At 51.9% G+C, this 14,579-nt stretch overlaps 3 protein-coding genes across 3 annotated transcripts; 2 read left to right on the forward strand and 1 right to left on the reverse strand.

The window, feature by feature from the left end:
* On the forward strand, positions 1-3,606 carry BU24DRAFT_438168 (WD40 repeat-like protein). The gene is made up of 2 exons (XM_033530243.1): positions 1-637; positions 692-3,606. Exons 1-2 carry the CDS (start codon positions 379-381, stop codon positions 3,202-3,204), a joined length of 2,772 nt encoding a protein of 923 aa, XP_033389051.1. The 5' UTR covers positions 1-378; the 3' UTR covers positions 3,205-3,606.
* Positions 3,269-3,718, reverse strand: BU24DRAFT_7192 (uncharacterized protein). Its single transcript, XM_033534565.1, has one exon. The coding sequence runs from the start codon at positions 3,591-3,593 to the stop codon at positions 3,333-3,335; it is 261 nt and encodes an 86-aa protein (XP_033389052.1). The 5' UTR covers positions 3,594-3,718; the 3' UTR covers positions 3,269-3,332.
* Positions 3,719-8,256: 4,538 nt separating this feature from the next.
* On the forward strand, positions 8,257-13,440 carry BU24DRAFT_7207 (uncharacterized protein). Its single transcript, XM_033534568.1, has 3 exons — positions 8,257-9,158; positions 9,218-12,229; positions 12,280-13,440. Exons 1-3 carry the CDS (start codon positions 8,432-8,434, stop codon positions 13,245-13,247), a joined length of 4,707 nt encoding a protein of 1,568 aa, XP_033389053.1. The 5' UTR covers positions 8,257-8,431; the 3' UTR covers positions 13,248-13,440.
* The last annotated feature ends 1,139 nt before the right edge of the window (positions 13,441-14,579 follow it).

Below are 14,579 nucleotides of genomic sequence, written 5' to 3' on the forward strand. Positions count from 1 at the left end.
ATCCTCTAGGCCCAACGACCAACATCAAGGTACCCGTCCATTATTGTGCCATCGTCACCTTGATCGGATTCACCTGGTGTCCCACCTGAACTTGATCGGGTTCACTTTGTGCTCCATCCGAATCGAACTTCGCCTTCTAACCGTGTGACGTTCCTTGTGCTCGGGCTGATGACCACAATAGCAAACCACGAGGCCCGTGTAGTCTCATCTGAACCTCCCCAGGCAGCACCAGTACAGCTCACCCACGCAAACCAGTCCTAAACCAACTATCCTTCACATCTTCCTGAAGACTACAACCTACCAACAATCCGCTCTCTGGAGTAACTCCTCTACGCGCTTTCGAAGCGCAAACACACGTTCGTTGCCTAAACCCCGACGATGGCAGGCCCGTTCAGCAACCCGGGCGCCCACTTCTCTCCACCCTCATATATTCAAGCTTTCCGTCCTGCATCTTCCATGAGCGCAAATAGGTTCGATGAGGGGTATTCCGAGGATACCAGGAGCCAGAGTGGGAGCGACACGGTGATGAGGATAGACACAAGACTTGGTGAGAATATCGGAGGTGTAATATCAGACCAAGACGCGCAGTTTCCACTTCCAGAATGGGTCATGAACATGAACGAGACGGAAAGGAGTGGTAAGTTTCATTTGTTGTCTTTGTTATGTCCAGAACATTAACTTTAGCTATCAGAATTCGCATATGCCATCCTCCGATCCCTACGAACTTCCTCAATAGCTGGCATTGTGGAAAAGTTGAACCCGCTCCTTCACCTCGACCCCGTGGTCCACCTCCCCCCCGAGATCACTTTTCAGATATTCTCATATCTGACGCCGGAAACATTGCTTCGAGCTTCCACATTGTCTCGAACATGGCGTCTTCGGGTCATGGACAGTCCTTTGTGGAAGCTCCTGTTCCGATTAGAAGGATGGAACTCAAATTTCCCACAAGTGCGTGCTTTCGAGGAGTCTGAACGAGCGAGGCGGGTCGAGATGAGGGAACGCAAAACTCGTGCGCGCGCCGCAGAGGATATGGATTATGAGAACCCATCAACGAAGAAACGACTTCGACAGCGGCCACTGTTCGGCGACGGCGCGTCTGCCGATAACAGCATTCGCAATGGACTAGAGCCCCTATCATTAGACGGCAACAAAGAAGGCCTACCCGACTGGGGCGAGCAGCATGGTGCCGTCGAAGCTGACGAAAGTCCAAGCAGGAGAGCAGACGACACGATGGAAGGGATATCATACAATTCGATTGAAGACGGGGTACAACAACCGACTCAGGATCATGTCGCTCAAAATTCACGCGACAATTCGATCGTATCTCCCATCACTTCAGCACCAGTAGAACCCCCTATTCGTCCAACCCTAATTGTTTCGCCGAATCTCGAGCCCAAGATCAACTGGCAATTTCTATATAAGCAGAAGCGTCGCCTGGAAGACAATTGGGATGCAGGCCGTTTCTCTAACTTCCAACTACCCCACCCCGCACACCCAAGAGAGGCTCACACCGAGTGTGTATACACGATACAATACACGGCCAAGCACCTTGTCAGTGGCAGCCGCGACAAGACTGTCCGAGTGTGGAACCTAGAGACCCAACGGCTGATGCATGAACCCCTAGAAGGACATGTTGCGTCAGTTTTATGTCTGCAATTCGATGATCGGCCTGAACAAGATGTAATCATATCGGGTGGTAGTGATTGTCGGGTTATCATGTGGCGTTTCTCGACCGGTCGGATCATTAAGAAGATCGAGAAGGCGCATTCTGAGTCTGTTCTGAACCTCCGGTTCGACGACCGTTATCTGGTGACCTGCTCAAAAGACAAGACCATCAAAGTGTGGAATAGAAAGGAGCTCTGGCCGACTGATGATGCTTACCCTTCATCGACGACGAAGTCAGCGGCCAAATTCCCATCCTATATCATTGATATGCAACATCAAGTGGAGAATGCGCATCTGCACTATACCATGCTGCAGCCTTACTCGCTCCTCATGAGCTTGGAGGGTCACGGGGCGGCTGTCAATGCTATCCAGATCCTGGATGGACAGATTGTGTCTGCCTCTGGCGACCGCAGCGTGAAAGTGTGGGATGTGCGTACAGGTGCATGCTCGAGGACTTTCACGGGCCACAGCAAAGGAATAGCGTGTGTGCAGTTCGACGGACGAAGGATAGTAAGTGGCAGTTCGGACGAAACCGTGCGCATCTTTGACCGCGCGACTGGGGCCGAAGTTGCATGCCTTCACGGGCACTCCAATCTTGTGCGGACGGTGCAGGCTCAATTTGGGGACTTCCCAGGCAACGAGGAAGAGCTCGAAGCCGAAGCCCGGGCGGTGGACCGTACTTTCTTCGAGGCCAAAAGCAAGGGGCTTGTCAACAATGACTTGACCAGGGCTCAGCGCCATGCGCGCAACGCAGGCTCCCGAGATCCGAGAACGCTATTCGCTTACGGAGCGAAACTTCCGCCGGGAGGCGGTGGTAGTAAGTGGGCCAGAATTGTATCTGGTTCCTACGATGAAACCGTCATAATCTGGAAGAGAGGTCACGACGGGGCTTGGGAAAGATCTAACACGCTATATCAGCATGAAGCTGTCAGGGCAGCTGGCGGACGACCTCGACGACCGGCCGCACACAATCATGCCCACGGGAATCAGCCTGGTGCAAACCAGAACCCACAACAGTTGAACCATGCTGCCCAGAACCACTTCCAAGCCATTGCACAACAGGCACAGGCACAGGCTCAAGCTGCGGCAACTCTTGCCCAACAAGCTCAAGCCCTTCACGCTGCATCTAATACAGCACAAGGGGGCATTATAACAAACACAACAGGAGCCGTGACGACCATAACGGCAACCCAGAATGCTGTCCAGGGAGCCGCTGCGCAGGCTAGCGGCAACCAAGGCCAAACACAACATCAACCAGCCGGCCCAGCACCTGTCATCAATCTAGGTGCCGCGCAACAGCAGCAGCAGGGCGCAGCGCAAGCCGGAGGAGCGGGTGCACATCACCACCATCACCATCACCACCACCCCTTCGCCGGACCCCTCAACAACCAAGGCACCAACTCGCGAGTCTTCAAGCTGCAGTTCGACGCCCGCAGAATCATCTGCTGCAGCCAGGACCCCACGATCGTGGGATGGGACTTCGCGAACAACGATCCGGACATCATACTCGCCAGCCAGTTCTTTGGCGAGTCCGATTAAGGTTTCGCGGGTGGAGTAACGGAGCCGTTGTAGGATTCGTAGACTACTAGTAGGATGTACGCTCGCTAGCGATGAGCGTCCCTCTGACGCGTGTGGATACCGCGGTATATGAGTAACGACACGAGGCGTCAACAAGCAGAATGCCATGCATCTGAATCACGAGAGTGAACGTGGAAGTAAACAGTAGCAAGTAGTATCTGGAGAAGAGACAACAGAACGAGGTCAACATCTTCATCCCTAATTGAGAACCTATGATAGGACGTGGGGGAGGTCCCCCATCTTGTAACTATTTTAATGATTCTGAGAAGACAGACAGGCAGGCAGACAGAGAGGGAGGGGAGGACAGGATCAACGGCCGCTAGTAATGAATATTCCTGCATCATCACCATCAATGATATTGTCACAATATGGAAGCCGTCTTTTTCACCTCTCTACTTTTGAAGATACCCATTTTGCCCAATAATGTCCTTACCTTCTTAGATATATGCAAACCTCAACACCACGCCAAATCCTCTCACCCTCATGCTTGCATATCAACACATAACTACCCATCACCACAAAACTACACCTTCATCAACATTCCCCCTCTCCCTTCCCTTCCACACAACCACATCTCCCCAAAACACCCAATACAAACCAATCCCCCACCTCTTCCACCCCCCGGAAATACTGCCACATCGCTGAGATAGCACCCCATCCACAATCACCTTCCTCCCCTTCCCATCCATCTTCCTTACAAAAACCACGGGGAAGGGGCGATAGTATCACACTTCCAACTCCACATTCGACGGACGCACTTTCCATGGAAACAAATGGAAAGATGTGCGTGCGTGTGTGATCTGGTAACACCTCGCCCTACCGTCTGATGTTTCCAACTCCCAGGACTTATGGCCGCATGTTTTCTTTATGGGCGGGTATGAGCGTGCTCGTGCAGAGACACACTTTTCTCCTATCTACCTTTCTCGTCTGTGAGTGGATGGTTGCGTGATTGCTTTGCACTTCTCAAGGATATGGGGGGGGGGTTTCCATGTCTGCGGACAGTTCGGGGAGGTGTGGGTTGTGTGGAATTTGTGGGTTGGATTTCTATATCATTGTGAGTAGGTGGAGTGAGTATAGAGGGAGTGAGGGAGGGAGGAGAAGGAAGGTGGGTATGGGGGTAATTATTTTGTTTTCTGGAATTGATTACGAAGTTTCTCGTTGTCGACTGTGCAGTGATTAGGTCTGCCCGGAGAACCATGGAGAGCATTGTATCAGGTGTGGTTATGGCGATGGTGATTGTTTGTATACTTCCTATTTCCCTTTTTCGGAGAGGGTGAAGAGATATATGGAGTACGGAGTACTGATGTATGCTCTGGTTTACCTTGCCGGGGCAAGACTACGCAGGTGAAAAGTTCGAAGAGCTATCCATATGTACTAGGCATCACAGCTACACATAAACCTCACCTCCTCCTACGCAAAAACAACTTCCTTCTCATACCTTTATATCACACCTAAAGGTCAGTAACCAAACCTCACAACCACAACGTCCGTGCACACAGCCACCCAACTCACACCGGAACACCCACACCCCTCCCTCCACCTTAAAACCTTAATTCCAACCTACACAGCACTGCGACGACGAGGCAAAGGACGTCATTTCAATCCATCCGATTCATCCCGGGGCTGCTGGTCGTCGTCTTGGTGCATGGGGAAGCTCAACTGTTCCGGGCACCGGCAGCCCCAGCGCTGGGACATCCGGTGCCGACAGCGCCTCAGCAGCAGCGGCGGCGGCACCGCCACGTGTGAGTGCGTAGGTGCCGAGTATTACCCACGATGTGTACCTGCGTAGAAGGGCGGACGATATCGTGAGCGCATAATCTTCGGTTTGACGTCACCTACCGGAAGACTGAGGTATGGTTCCGAAGTTTGTGTGATGGGAGGAGGAGGGTAGGTGGTAAGGACGAGATACGGACGGAGGAAGCGTGGGTGGGGATAAGGACACGGCTGTGCTGTGTTGCTAGGAAGGTGTGCTGGCTATCTATATAGAGTCTTCCTTCTCGGATGTTGGAGTATTGGAAGAGTTGGGTTTTTTTTTTTTGAAACGTTTAATATGGAGATACATATGGGAGAGTCGGTCGGAATAGTGAGGATGCGAGAGGAGGGTAGCTTGTAAGGCTGAAGGGAGTGGTGTGCATGAGCCACAGCCGCGAGCCGTAAGTAAGTGTACTTGTAGAGATGTCGTGCTGTAAAGTTCATCTAGCGGACTGGAGTGTACTGTGTACTGTGAGAGTGTGAAGACAGGCTCGGAAACGGATTCGAGGGCGTTCCGACGCTTGGGCTCCCATTCCCAACCTCAGGCAGAAAGCGAGTGCGAGGCAAGTGCAGCTAGCGTCTCGTCGTCTCCCTTAGCCGCAACCAGACTTGGTAGGGCTTATTGTAGAACTAAGGGAGATTTACGACGGAGGGTACGCAATCCTATAGGTCGGATGCCCCTTGTTTGCATGTAATTGGACTAGACTCCTGGAGTGCGATGCATTTCGACTCATCTCCCTCGCAATCCTATCGTACGTTGTAGGCCATCCTCGGAGAGTGGAGTCCCGCTATTATGTACAGTACATGACACGAGTAAGCAAATCTTTCTCCCCTCAGAGAGGAAGGCCATCCGTCCACTCATATAACGTCTTGATGGGGAGTACTCGTAGACTGTGGTGGGGCATGTGTACAAGTAGTGGGAGGTCCACACGCTAAATACATTTATGGAGAAAGGGAGACGAGCGTAGGAAGGGAAGATCTGACGGCCGTTGAAGCGGGAGTCAATCACATCCCTCAGAGTACGGCAGACCGTTCGAGAGCGTTGTTTTTCGTCCGATGGTGATCATTGGCAAAAGGATGTTCCTACGCCAAGGGTAGGGTAAACGTAAAATGGTTGTAATATTCGTGTATGGTATTTTCGACAAGAGTTGTTGGGTTGTTGTTACACACAGGTTGGCAAAAGTCAAGACGGAATGATCGCGTGGCTTTCCCTGGCGGCGAACAATGTGCAAACCTGTCGTGACCAGGAACTCGGTCACTGTTCCTGCGCAATAAGATTTTTCTTTGTATAATCGGTTCACCGATTCCACGAGGTGGTTCTATTTTCGTGTTGAAGCTTCTTCTCTTCCAGCAGAAGGATGCAACATCGGAGGGAACCCCACGAGCACATGCGCATGCAGGTCTTCTGCGAGAGAGCACGAGCAAAGGCAGGACATGTCGAGCTGACCGGCTGGATGGAATCATGAGCGCCGTATGCAGACCAGCCAGGCGAGCACCAACTTCCGTATGGGGTTAGCGCGAGGATTCTCGGTATCTCGCTTATCCAGCTCCCTTGTGCTCCCTTGTGCCCCGCCAAGGGCTGTATTCAAGATCTGATGCTGCCTGAGGGAGAATATGGGTTTTACCTACGTTGTAAAAAACAGATCGGATGGAAGTTCTAGCCGCGTGGTCGGTTTGGTGGATGACTATGCGATTTCGAAAATGGGTAATGGATCCGAAAGATTGTGATACTGAGTCACCGACTGGCTGTGAGGTGGACGTACAACGTGTAACATGTCTTGTAGCTTACAGTTCTGATGCTAGACAAGATGAGCCGCGGCACTGGTTGCTGGGTAGGCATCTGGATATGGCAAGGCACGTGGAAGGTTCAGTACGCAATAGATGCAACACGATGCTACAATTGATCAATTCTCTTCGGACGAAATTGGAACAATCGGGATCCGCAGGCCGTTGATGTGCAGGCGTTGGATATAGATTAAGGTTAAGAGAACAGAGCCGCATGGCCGAATGCATGGGCAATACGCGATACTGTTTATCCATATCAATTAGGTTAGACATTATCTGTTTACATTGATATATTCCGAACGACGGAGTTGATCGCGTGGGAATGACGTGCAATGGACGTATGTATGGTACTGTGATGGATTGCTATTGGCCTCAAGTGTTCTGGAACAACAAGAGAAGACGAGGAGCAATACGGTGGAACAGGTGCTCCGTCGTAATTAGTTTGAATGAGTATGCATGAGTGACGATGAGGATGGTGATGGTGATGAAATTGGCCACTGCTAGCAAAGAAAACCTTAACTAGGTGAACCATAACGATGTTGTATCGGTATTTTCATGTCCATGTCCATGTCCATGTGGCATTAGTGTCGTGGTTCGTAGTGTAGTCTGTTGTATCAGAGGACGGATCGGAGGTCTGGACATCCGCCAGCCGGTCGACATTGTCTCTTTGCTGCCTATGATAGGTTTAGTGCCACGTGCCAAGCGCGTCTTCCGCCGTCGTTCGGCTGGAACAGAGACTTCGTAACCGAATGTATCAATACGATACCAACACTTTCACCACTTTTTACTCACTCACTGTGTACTAGGTAATAGAACTAATGACACCTTTCCGTAGTATGACATCGGATACTCGTTCCTGTACGATAATACCGTAATTCTGCAATTCTACCAATCTGAAATCCCGTTCCCTCTCTCGGCTGTCCCATCGTGTTGTTACCCGTTCCCCATCCCCTGTTAATCCTTGCATGCCATACCCGCGCCGCGCAATACGCCTGCAACACCCTCGAGTATCGCACCCACAAGCCTGGAGACTGGACGAAAAAAGGTTACTCCCATCCCCCGGTCTCTTCTCTTTCCACTACACATCCATCCTAACCTCCCCCTCCCAAGGCTCCCAGGCTCCCTCCAAACGAAACGGACGGCCGGGGGTCAAATCTCCCTACTCCTACTCTGCACTATCCCCAATCCGATTCCAGAGTGCGAGCTTCCTACAGTTGTTGTTGTTGCCTTTGCCTCTGCGACCTCCGTTCTCGTTCTCTCTATTAACCTTTTTTTTCATCTCTCTTTCGTCCGCCCCTAGATATCTAACAACTACTAATATACCTATTCCTGTTCCCCGTCACTCTCTTCCACCTTCTCTTTACTACCTCACCCTCCTTCTTCAACCTCCTTCCCTCGTCCTTAATTGTCCTTCCTCCCCCCACTTCAATCTCAAGGGCAATTCTTCTTCACTTTACTACTACTACCATTTAATATCCCCCCTTCCCTCCCGCTTCCTTTCCTGAACAATTCAACCAACCTTAACTTTCTTACCTGGACGGAGAAATCGATATCGGCATCCCCATCTGATCGTTACTGGCTCGGCCCCTAGCAAAGACCGCATTGTTTACCCCTACCTCGGTCCTGCCATAGAGGCAACAACGTAACCACCATGAGCTTGGTCGGTAACTTCACATCAAACAACGACCGGGAGGCCACCCATAACGGCGTTTCCCCCATGGATGCTGTTCGAAGGAACTCGCACACTCCCCATCTGGATTCCGAGGCTTCGACAATCGCACCCCACCAGGATGGCGCACATTCGCGTGACAACTCCAACAACGAACGCTCGGACCTGAAGAACGCCCAGGGAACCAGCAACAACGACAACGACGATTCCAGCATGGAGAGGAGAGAAGAGGAGGTCCACCAATTGGCAAGGCGATATACCACCCAGAGCCACTACTCCACCACTGGCCAGAACCCGTTCAGCGCTGAGCCTGGTTCGACCCTGGACCCTACTGGCGACCATTTCAACGCCAGAGCCTGGTGCAAAGCTATGCTGCACCTTCAGACCGAAGACGAGAAGGCACACCCCGTCCGCACTTCTGGAATTGCATTCCGCAACTTGAACGTCCACGGTTTCGGTTCCGCCACCGATTACCAGAAGAGTGTTGGCAACGTCTGGCTGGATGTCATTGGTCTCGCAAAGAACGCCCTCGGCCAGAGCAAGAAGCGCAAGATCGACATCTTGCAGAACCTCGATGGTCTTGTCGAGAGCGGAGAGATGCTCGTCGTCCTTGGCCCTCCCGGATCTGGTTGCTCTACCTTCTTGAAGACCGTGACTCGTGAGACCCACGGCTTCTTCGTCGACGACAAGTCAATGATCAACTACCAAGGTAATTACCATATTCCCCCTGAACGGGCTTTTCACTTTCCGTACTCACCATTTCTTTAGGTATCAGCGCCGAGCACATGTCCAAGCACTTCCGTGGTGAAGCCATTTACACCGCTGAGGTCGACGTCCATTTCCCCATGCTTACAGTCGGCGAGACCTTGTACTTCGCCGCACGCGCTCGAGCACCACGTCACATTCCTGGAGGAGTTTCGATCCACGAATATGCCTGCCACATGCGCGATGTTATCATGGCCATCATGGGCATCAGCCACACCGTCAACACCAAGGTTGGTAACGACTTCATCCGTGGTGTTTCCGGTGGTGAGCGCAAGCGTGTCAGTATCGCCGAGGCTGCCTTGAGCATGGCCCCCTTGCAATGCTGGGATAACAGTACCCGTGGTCTCGATTCCGCCAACGCCATCGAGTTCTGCAAGACCCTCCGCATGCAGACCGACATCAACGGCGCAACCGCGTGTGTTGCCATCTACCAGGCCCCACAGGCCGCCTACGACGTCTTCGACAAGGTCCTTGTCCTCTACGAGGGTCGCCAGATCTTCTTCGGGCGCACCACGGCCGCCAAGCAGTACTTCGTCGACATGGGTTTCCACTGCCCCGACCGACAGACCGATGCCGATTTCTTGACCTCCATGACCAGCCCTCTCGAGCGTATCGTCCGTGAGGGATTCGAGGGCCGTGTTCCCAGGACCCCAGATGAGTTTGCCCTGCGATGGAAGGAGTCTCAGGAGCGTGCTCGTCTGCTCCAAGAGATCGAGGTCTACGAACAGAAGTACCCGATCGGCGGAGAGCACCTCCAGAAGTTCAAGGAGTCTCGTCGCGCCCAGCAGTCCAAGCGACAGCGCATCAAGTCTCCCTACACCTTGTCTTACACCCAGCAGGTCGGCCTCTGCCTCAGGCGTGGATTCTGGCGCCTCAAGGCTGACCCTAGCATCACATTGACCCAGCTCATTGCAAACTCGATCATGGCCCTTATCATCTCCAGCGTTTTCTTCAACTTGAAAGAGGATACCAACAGTTTTTACCAGCGTGGTGCTTTGCTCTTCTTCGCTATTCTCATGAACGCTTTCGGTTCTGCTTTGGAAATTCTTACACTCTACGCCCAACGTCCCATCGTCGAGAAGCACTCCCGTTATGCTCTTTACCACCCATCTGCCGAAGCATTCGCGTCCATGTTGACAGATATGCCTTACAAGATTTGCAACGCGATCCTCTTCAATCTGGTTCTCTACTTCATGACCAATCTTCGCCGCGAAGTGGGCCCGTTCTTCTTCTTCACGCTTATCTCGTTCACGCTTACGCTCGTCATGTCCATGTTCTTCCGATCGGTTGCCTCTCTTTCCAGGTCTCTCGTGCAAGCCTTGGCTCCCGCAGCCATCTTGATTCTCGGCTTGGTTATGTACACTGGTTTCGCTATCCCACCAACTTACATGCTTGGCTGGGCCAAATGGATCAGTAAAATCAATCCCGTCGGTTACGGTTTTGAGTCATTGATGATCAACGAGTTCCACAACAGGGACTTCCCTTGCGTCAACTTCATCCCCTTCGGCCCTGGCTACGAGAGTGTGGGTGGCGACAACCATGTCTGTTCCACTGCCGGATCGATCCCTGGCCAGCCTTTCGTAAACGGTGATACCTACATCCGGGTCTCCTACGACTACCTCCACAGCCACAAGTGGAGGAACTTCGGAATTCTCTGGGCTTTCATGATCGGTCTTATGGGTGTGTATCTCGTTGCCACTGAATTCATCACTGCCAAGAAGTCAAAGGGTGAAGTTTTGGTTTTCCGTCGTGGTCACACTGGTCTTGTTCCCAGCAAGTCTACTGATGATTTGGAGGCTGCCCCAGCCGCTCGCCCAGTCGGTGCCGAGAAGACTCCCTCCGACAACAACATTGCCATCATCGAACGCCAGACCGCCATCTTCCAGTGGAAGGACGTGTGCTACGACATCAAGATCAAGGGTGAACCTCGCCGTATCTTGGACCATGTCGATGGATGGGTCAAGCCTGGAACCCTGACTGCTCTTATGGGTGTCTCTGGTGCCGGAAAGACTACGCTCTTGGACTGCCTCGCTACTCGTACCACTATGGGTGTTATCACCGGAGAAATGCTCGTCGACGGCAAGCCTCGTGATGAATCCTTCCAGCGCAAGACCGGTTACGCTCAACAGCAAGATCTCCATTTGTCCACTTCGACCGTCCGTGAGGCTCTCACTTTCTCCGCCCTTCTGCGCCAGCCCGCCCACGTCCCCCGCGAAGAGAAGCTTGACTACGTCGAGGAGGTCATCAAGCTTTTGGAAATGTCCGAGTATGCCGATGCCGTCGTTGGTGTTCCCGGTGAAGGTCTCAACGTTGAACAGCGCAAGCGTCTTACTATTGGTGTCGAACTCGCTGCAAAGCCTGCCCTCCTTCTCTTCTTGGACGAGCCTACCTCCGGTTTGGACTCTCAGACCTCTTGGGCTATTCTTGATCTACTTGACAAACTGAAGAAGAACGGCCAGGCCATTCTCTGCACTATCCACCAGCCTTCTGCCATGTTGTTCCAGCGTTTCGACCGACTTCTTTTCCTCAAGGCCGGCGGTAAGACCGTGTACTATGGTGACGTTGGCGAGAACTCCAAGATCCTCATCGACTATTTCGTCCGCAACGGTGGTCCTCCCTGCCCTCCTTCTGCCAACCCTGCCGAATGGATGCTTGAAGTCATTGGTGCAGCCCCCGGATCTCACACTGACATCGACTGGAATGAGGTATGGCGCAACAGTGCCGAGTATGCGTACGTCCAGCAGCACCTTGCCGAGCTCAAGCATGAACGCGGTCAGGAATCTGCTCTTCAACGCACCCTTTCGGCCCAGAAGCGTGAGGACAAGGCTAGCTACCGTGAATTCGCCGCTCCCTTTGGCGAGCAGTTGCGCGAAGTCACCGTCCGAGTCTTCCAGCAATACTGGCGTTCCCCTTCGTACATCTACTCCAAGTCTGGTCTTTGCATCTTCTCGGCTCTCTTCATCGGTTTCTCACTCTACAACACTCCCAACACCATGCAGGGATTGCAGAATCAAAGTAAGTTGACACATTCTCATTGGGTGAAAATTAGCTAACCACAGTTATAGTGTTCTCCATCTTCATGTTGATGACCATCTTCGGACAGCTCGTGCAGCAGATCATGCCCCACTTCGTCACTCAACGTGCCTTGTACGAGGTCCGTGAGCGCCCATCCAAGGCATACTCCTGGAAGGCCTTCATGATTGCCAACATCGTCGTCGAACTCCCATGGAACACTCTCCAGGCTGTCTTCATCTTCCTCTGCTGGTACTATCCCATTGGTCTCTACCGCAATGCCGAGCCTACCGACGCTGTCCACCTCCGTGGTGCTCAGATGTTCTTGCTCGTCTGGACCTTCTTGCTCTTCACTTCCACATTTGCCCACATGGTCATTGCTGGGGTGGAAATGGCTGAAGCTGGTGGCAACATTGCTAACTTGGCCTTCTCTCTCTGCCTCGTCTTCTGCGGTGTTCTCGCCACCCCCGATCAGCTCCCTGGCTTCTGGATCTTCATGTACAGAGTCTCGCCGTTCACGTATCTCATCTCAGGCATGTTGGCTACGGGCGTGGCGAATCAACGAGTCGAGTGCGGACCCAACGAGTACGTCCACTTCAACCCTGTTCAGGGCAGCTGCTACGAATACATTGAGCCATTCGCCAAGATGACTGGCGGTTATGTCTCCAACCCCAACGCCACCGAGAACTGCAGCTACTGCGCCATGGGAGACACCAACATCTTCCTTGCAGGCGTCAACTCTGACTACGGTAACGTCTGGCGCAACTTTGGCCTCATGTGGGTGTACATCATCTTCAACATCTTCGGCGCTTGCTTGCTCTACTGGCTCGTCCGTGTACCCAAGGTCAAGAAGGAGAAGGCCGAGGAGACCACGGCCGCCCCGTCTGCTGCCGCCGCCAACAACGCCGCGAGCCGCTCCAGCGAGAGCAGCCGGGGTGAGGAAATCCCCAACAAGGAGGTCTCCAGCGGGCCTCAGTACGCATCGATCAATCCCGGCCAATCCGAGAAGTCGATGGTATAGAGAACGCCTTCCCGCTCATGTTGTGTCCTTCCGCGCCATCTAATGTCCTTTCTTTGGCTTTGGCTACTCTTGCCTCATTTCTCGTCCTTTTCACGCATGCATTGGCGTTCTTCAGGCGGCGGCCACTATTTCCAATAATTTCTTGACCGGCCAATTCTTCCTCTCTTTTGCGTTTTCTTGTTTTCTCTCTTCACAAAAGAAGAAGAAAGATTTTAGATCTCCAACTAGAATGCAATACTTTGCATCGAATGCCATCTATCACCATCACCCTTTGCACTAAACATTCTCCTTTCTGTCTCCCTGCGTTTCTTCCTATATTTCCTCACTTATGAGTGTCGGCCAGGCTTGGGATAATTCCTTTCCTTCGTCTTTTCCTTTTCTTTCCATCATCCATTTACTGATTCTGTGCATCGGACCCCAGAGAAGGAGGGCGAGGAGAGAGGGACGGGACTGATAAACAAGGACGCCCTCCTCCTTCTTGCTCTCCTTCTCATGTATGTATGTGTATGTAGCTTAGCGGTATATCGTGAGCGCTGAACAATGTACATTTTTATTTTTCGAATCACCACGTACCTTCCCGTTCCCTTACCTTATCAGCCTTACTTATGTTCTCAGTCGCTCGTTTACCTACCTTCTTAACCAAACACCTTAAAGCTTTTTTAATACTTTTGAAGAAAGTACTTGTACTATAGAAAAAAAACAATGTAAATCGCAAGTACTTTTAAAAAAGTTGTTTGGGTGGTTGGTCGTTAGTTCGCGCTTCGTGCTTCGTGGTCAATTGTTTTTATGTGTGTGCATATGTACGTGTCTATCTATAATTATTCATCTATTCGTCTATTCATCCATCTATTCATGTACGTATGTAGGTACGCACGGTACATGAGATACAAAACGCGTACGAGTGTATCTTGAGCCTCAGCACTGCCACACGTGGAACGCAAGACGCCGCGCCACATATCAGAAACCGCACGGGCGAACGTGTTCCAAATGCGTCGCATTCGCGTATACACTCAATCGCTATGATTTCCCCTCTCATACGTACTTGTATTGTTACTATCTGCTGTTTACTGTATACCATTTATCATTTGCTTTTGATGTCATTGTTGATACCATTGTTGTTCTTACGGTGTAGCTTATTTAATTTCCGCGTACGAGTCTCCATGGGAATGTGCGCGGGATGGGATGGATGAGAGGGAGGGGTGGCACGGTATTGCGGCTTATGACGTCTTTGTCTGTTCTTTGATGGTAACTCTCTAGGTAGATATCTACCTAGGTACTCCGTACCTCACAGTAGGCATTGGAGCAATGCACGCGCGTTATATGTACCTTGTT

The sequence above is a fragment of the Aaosphaeria arxii genome, assembly GCF_010015735.1.
Source record: "Aaosphaeria arxii CBS 175.79 unplaced genomic scaffold BU24scaffold_1, whole genome shotgun sequence".
Classification (NCBI taxonomy): domain Eukaryota; kingdom Fungi; phylum Ascomycota; class Dothideomycetes; order Pleosporales; genus Aaosphaeria; species Aaosphaeria arxii.

Excerpts from the sequence above, each read along its gene's own strand:
- BU24DRAFT_438168 (XM_033530243.1), top strand. The coding sequence starts at position 379 with ATGGCAGGCCCGTTCAGCAACCCGGGCGCCCACTTCTCTCCACCCTCA. Across the intron at positions 638-691 it reads GAACGAGACGGAAAGGAGTG|AATTCGCATATGCCATCCTC; the intron begins GTAAGTTTCATT and ends TTTAGCTATCAG.
- BU24DRAFT_7192 (XM_033534565.1), bottom strand. The coding sequence starts at position 3,593 with ATGGTGATGATGCAGGAATATTCATTACTAGCGGCCGTTGATCCTGTC.
- BU24DRAFT_7207 (XM_033534568.1), top strand. The coding sequence starts at position 8,432 with ATGAGCTTGGTCGGTAACTTCACATCAAACAACGACCGGGAGGCCACC. Across the intron at positions 9,159-9,217 it reads GTCAATGATCAACTACCAAG|GTATCAGCGCCGAGCACATG; the intron begins GTAATTACCATA and ends CCATTTCTTTAG. Across the intron at positions 12,230-12,279 it reads GCAGGGATTGCAGAATCAAA|TGTTCTCCATCTTCATGTTG; the intron begins GTAAGTTGACAC and ends CCACAGTTATAG.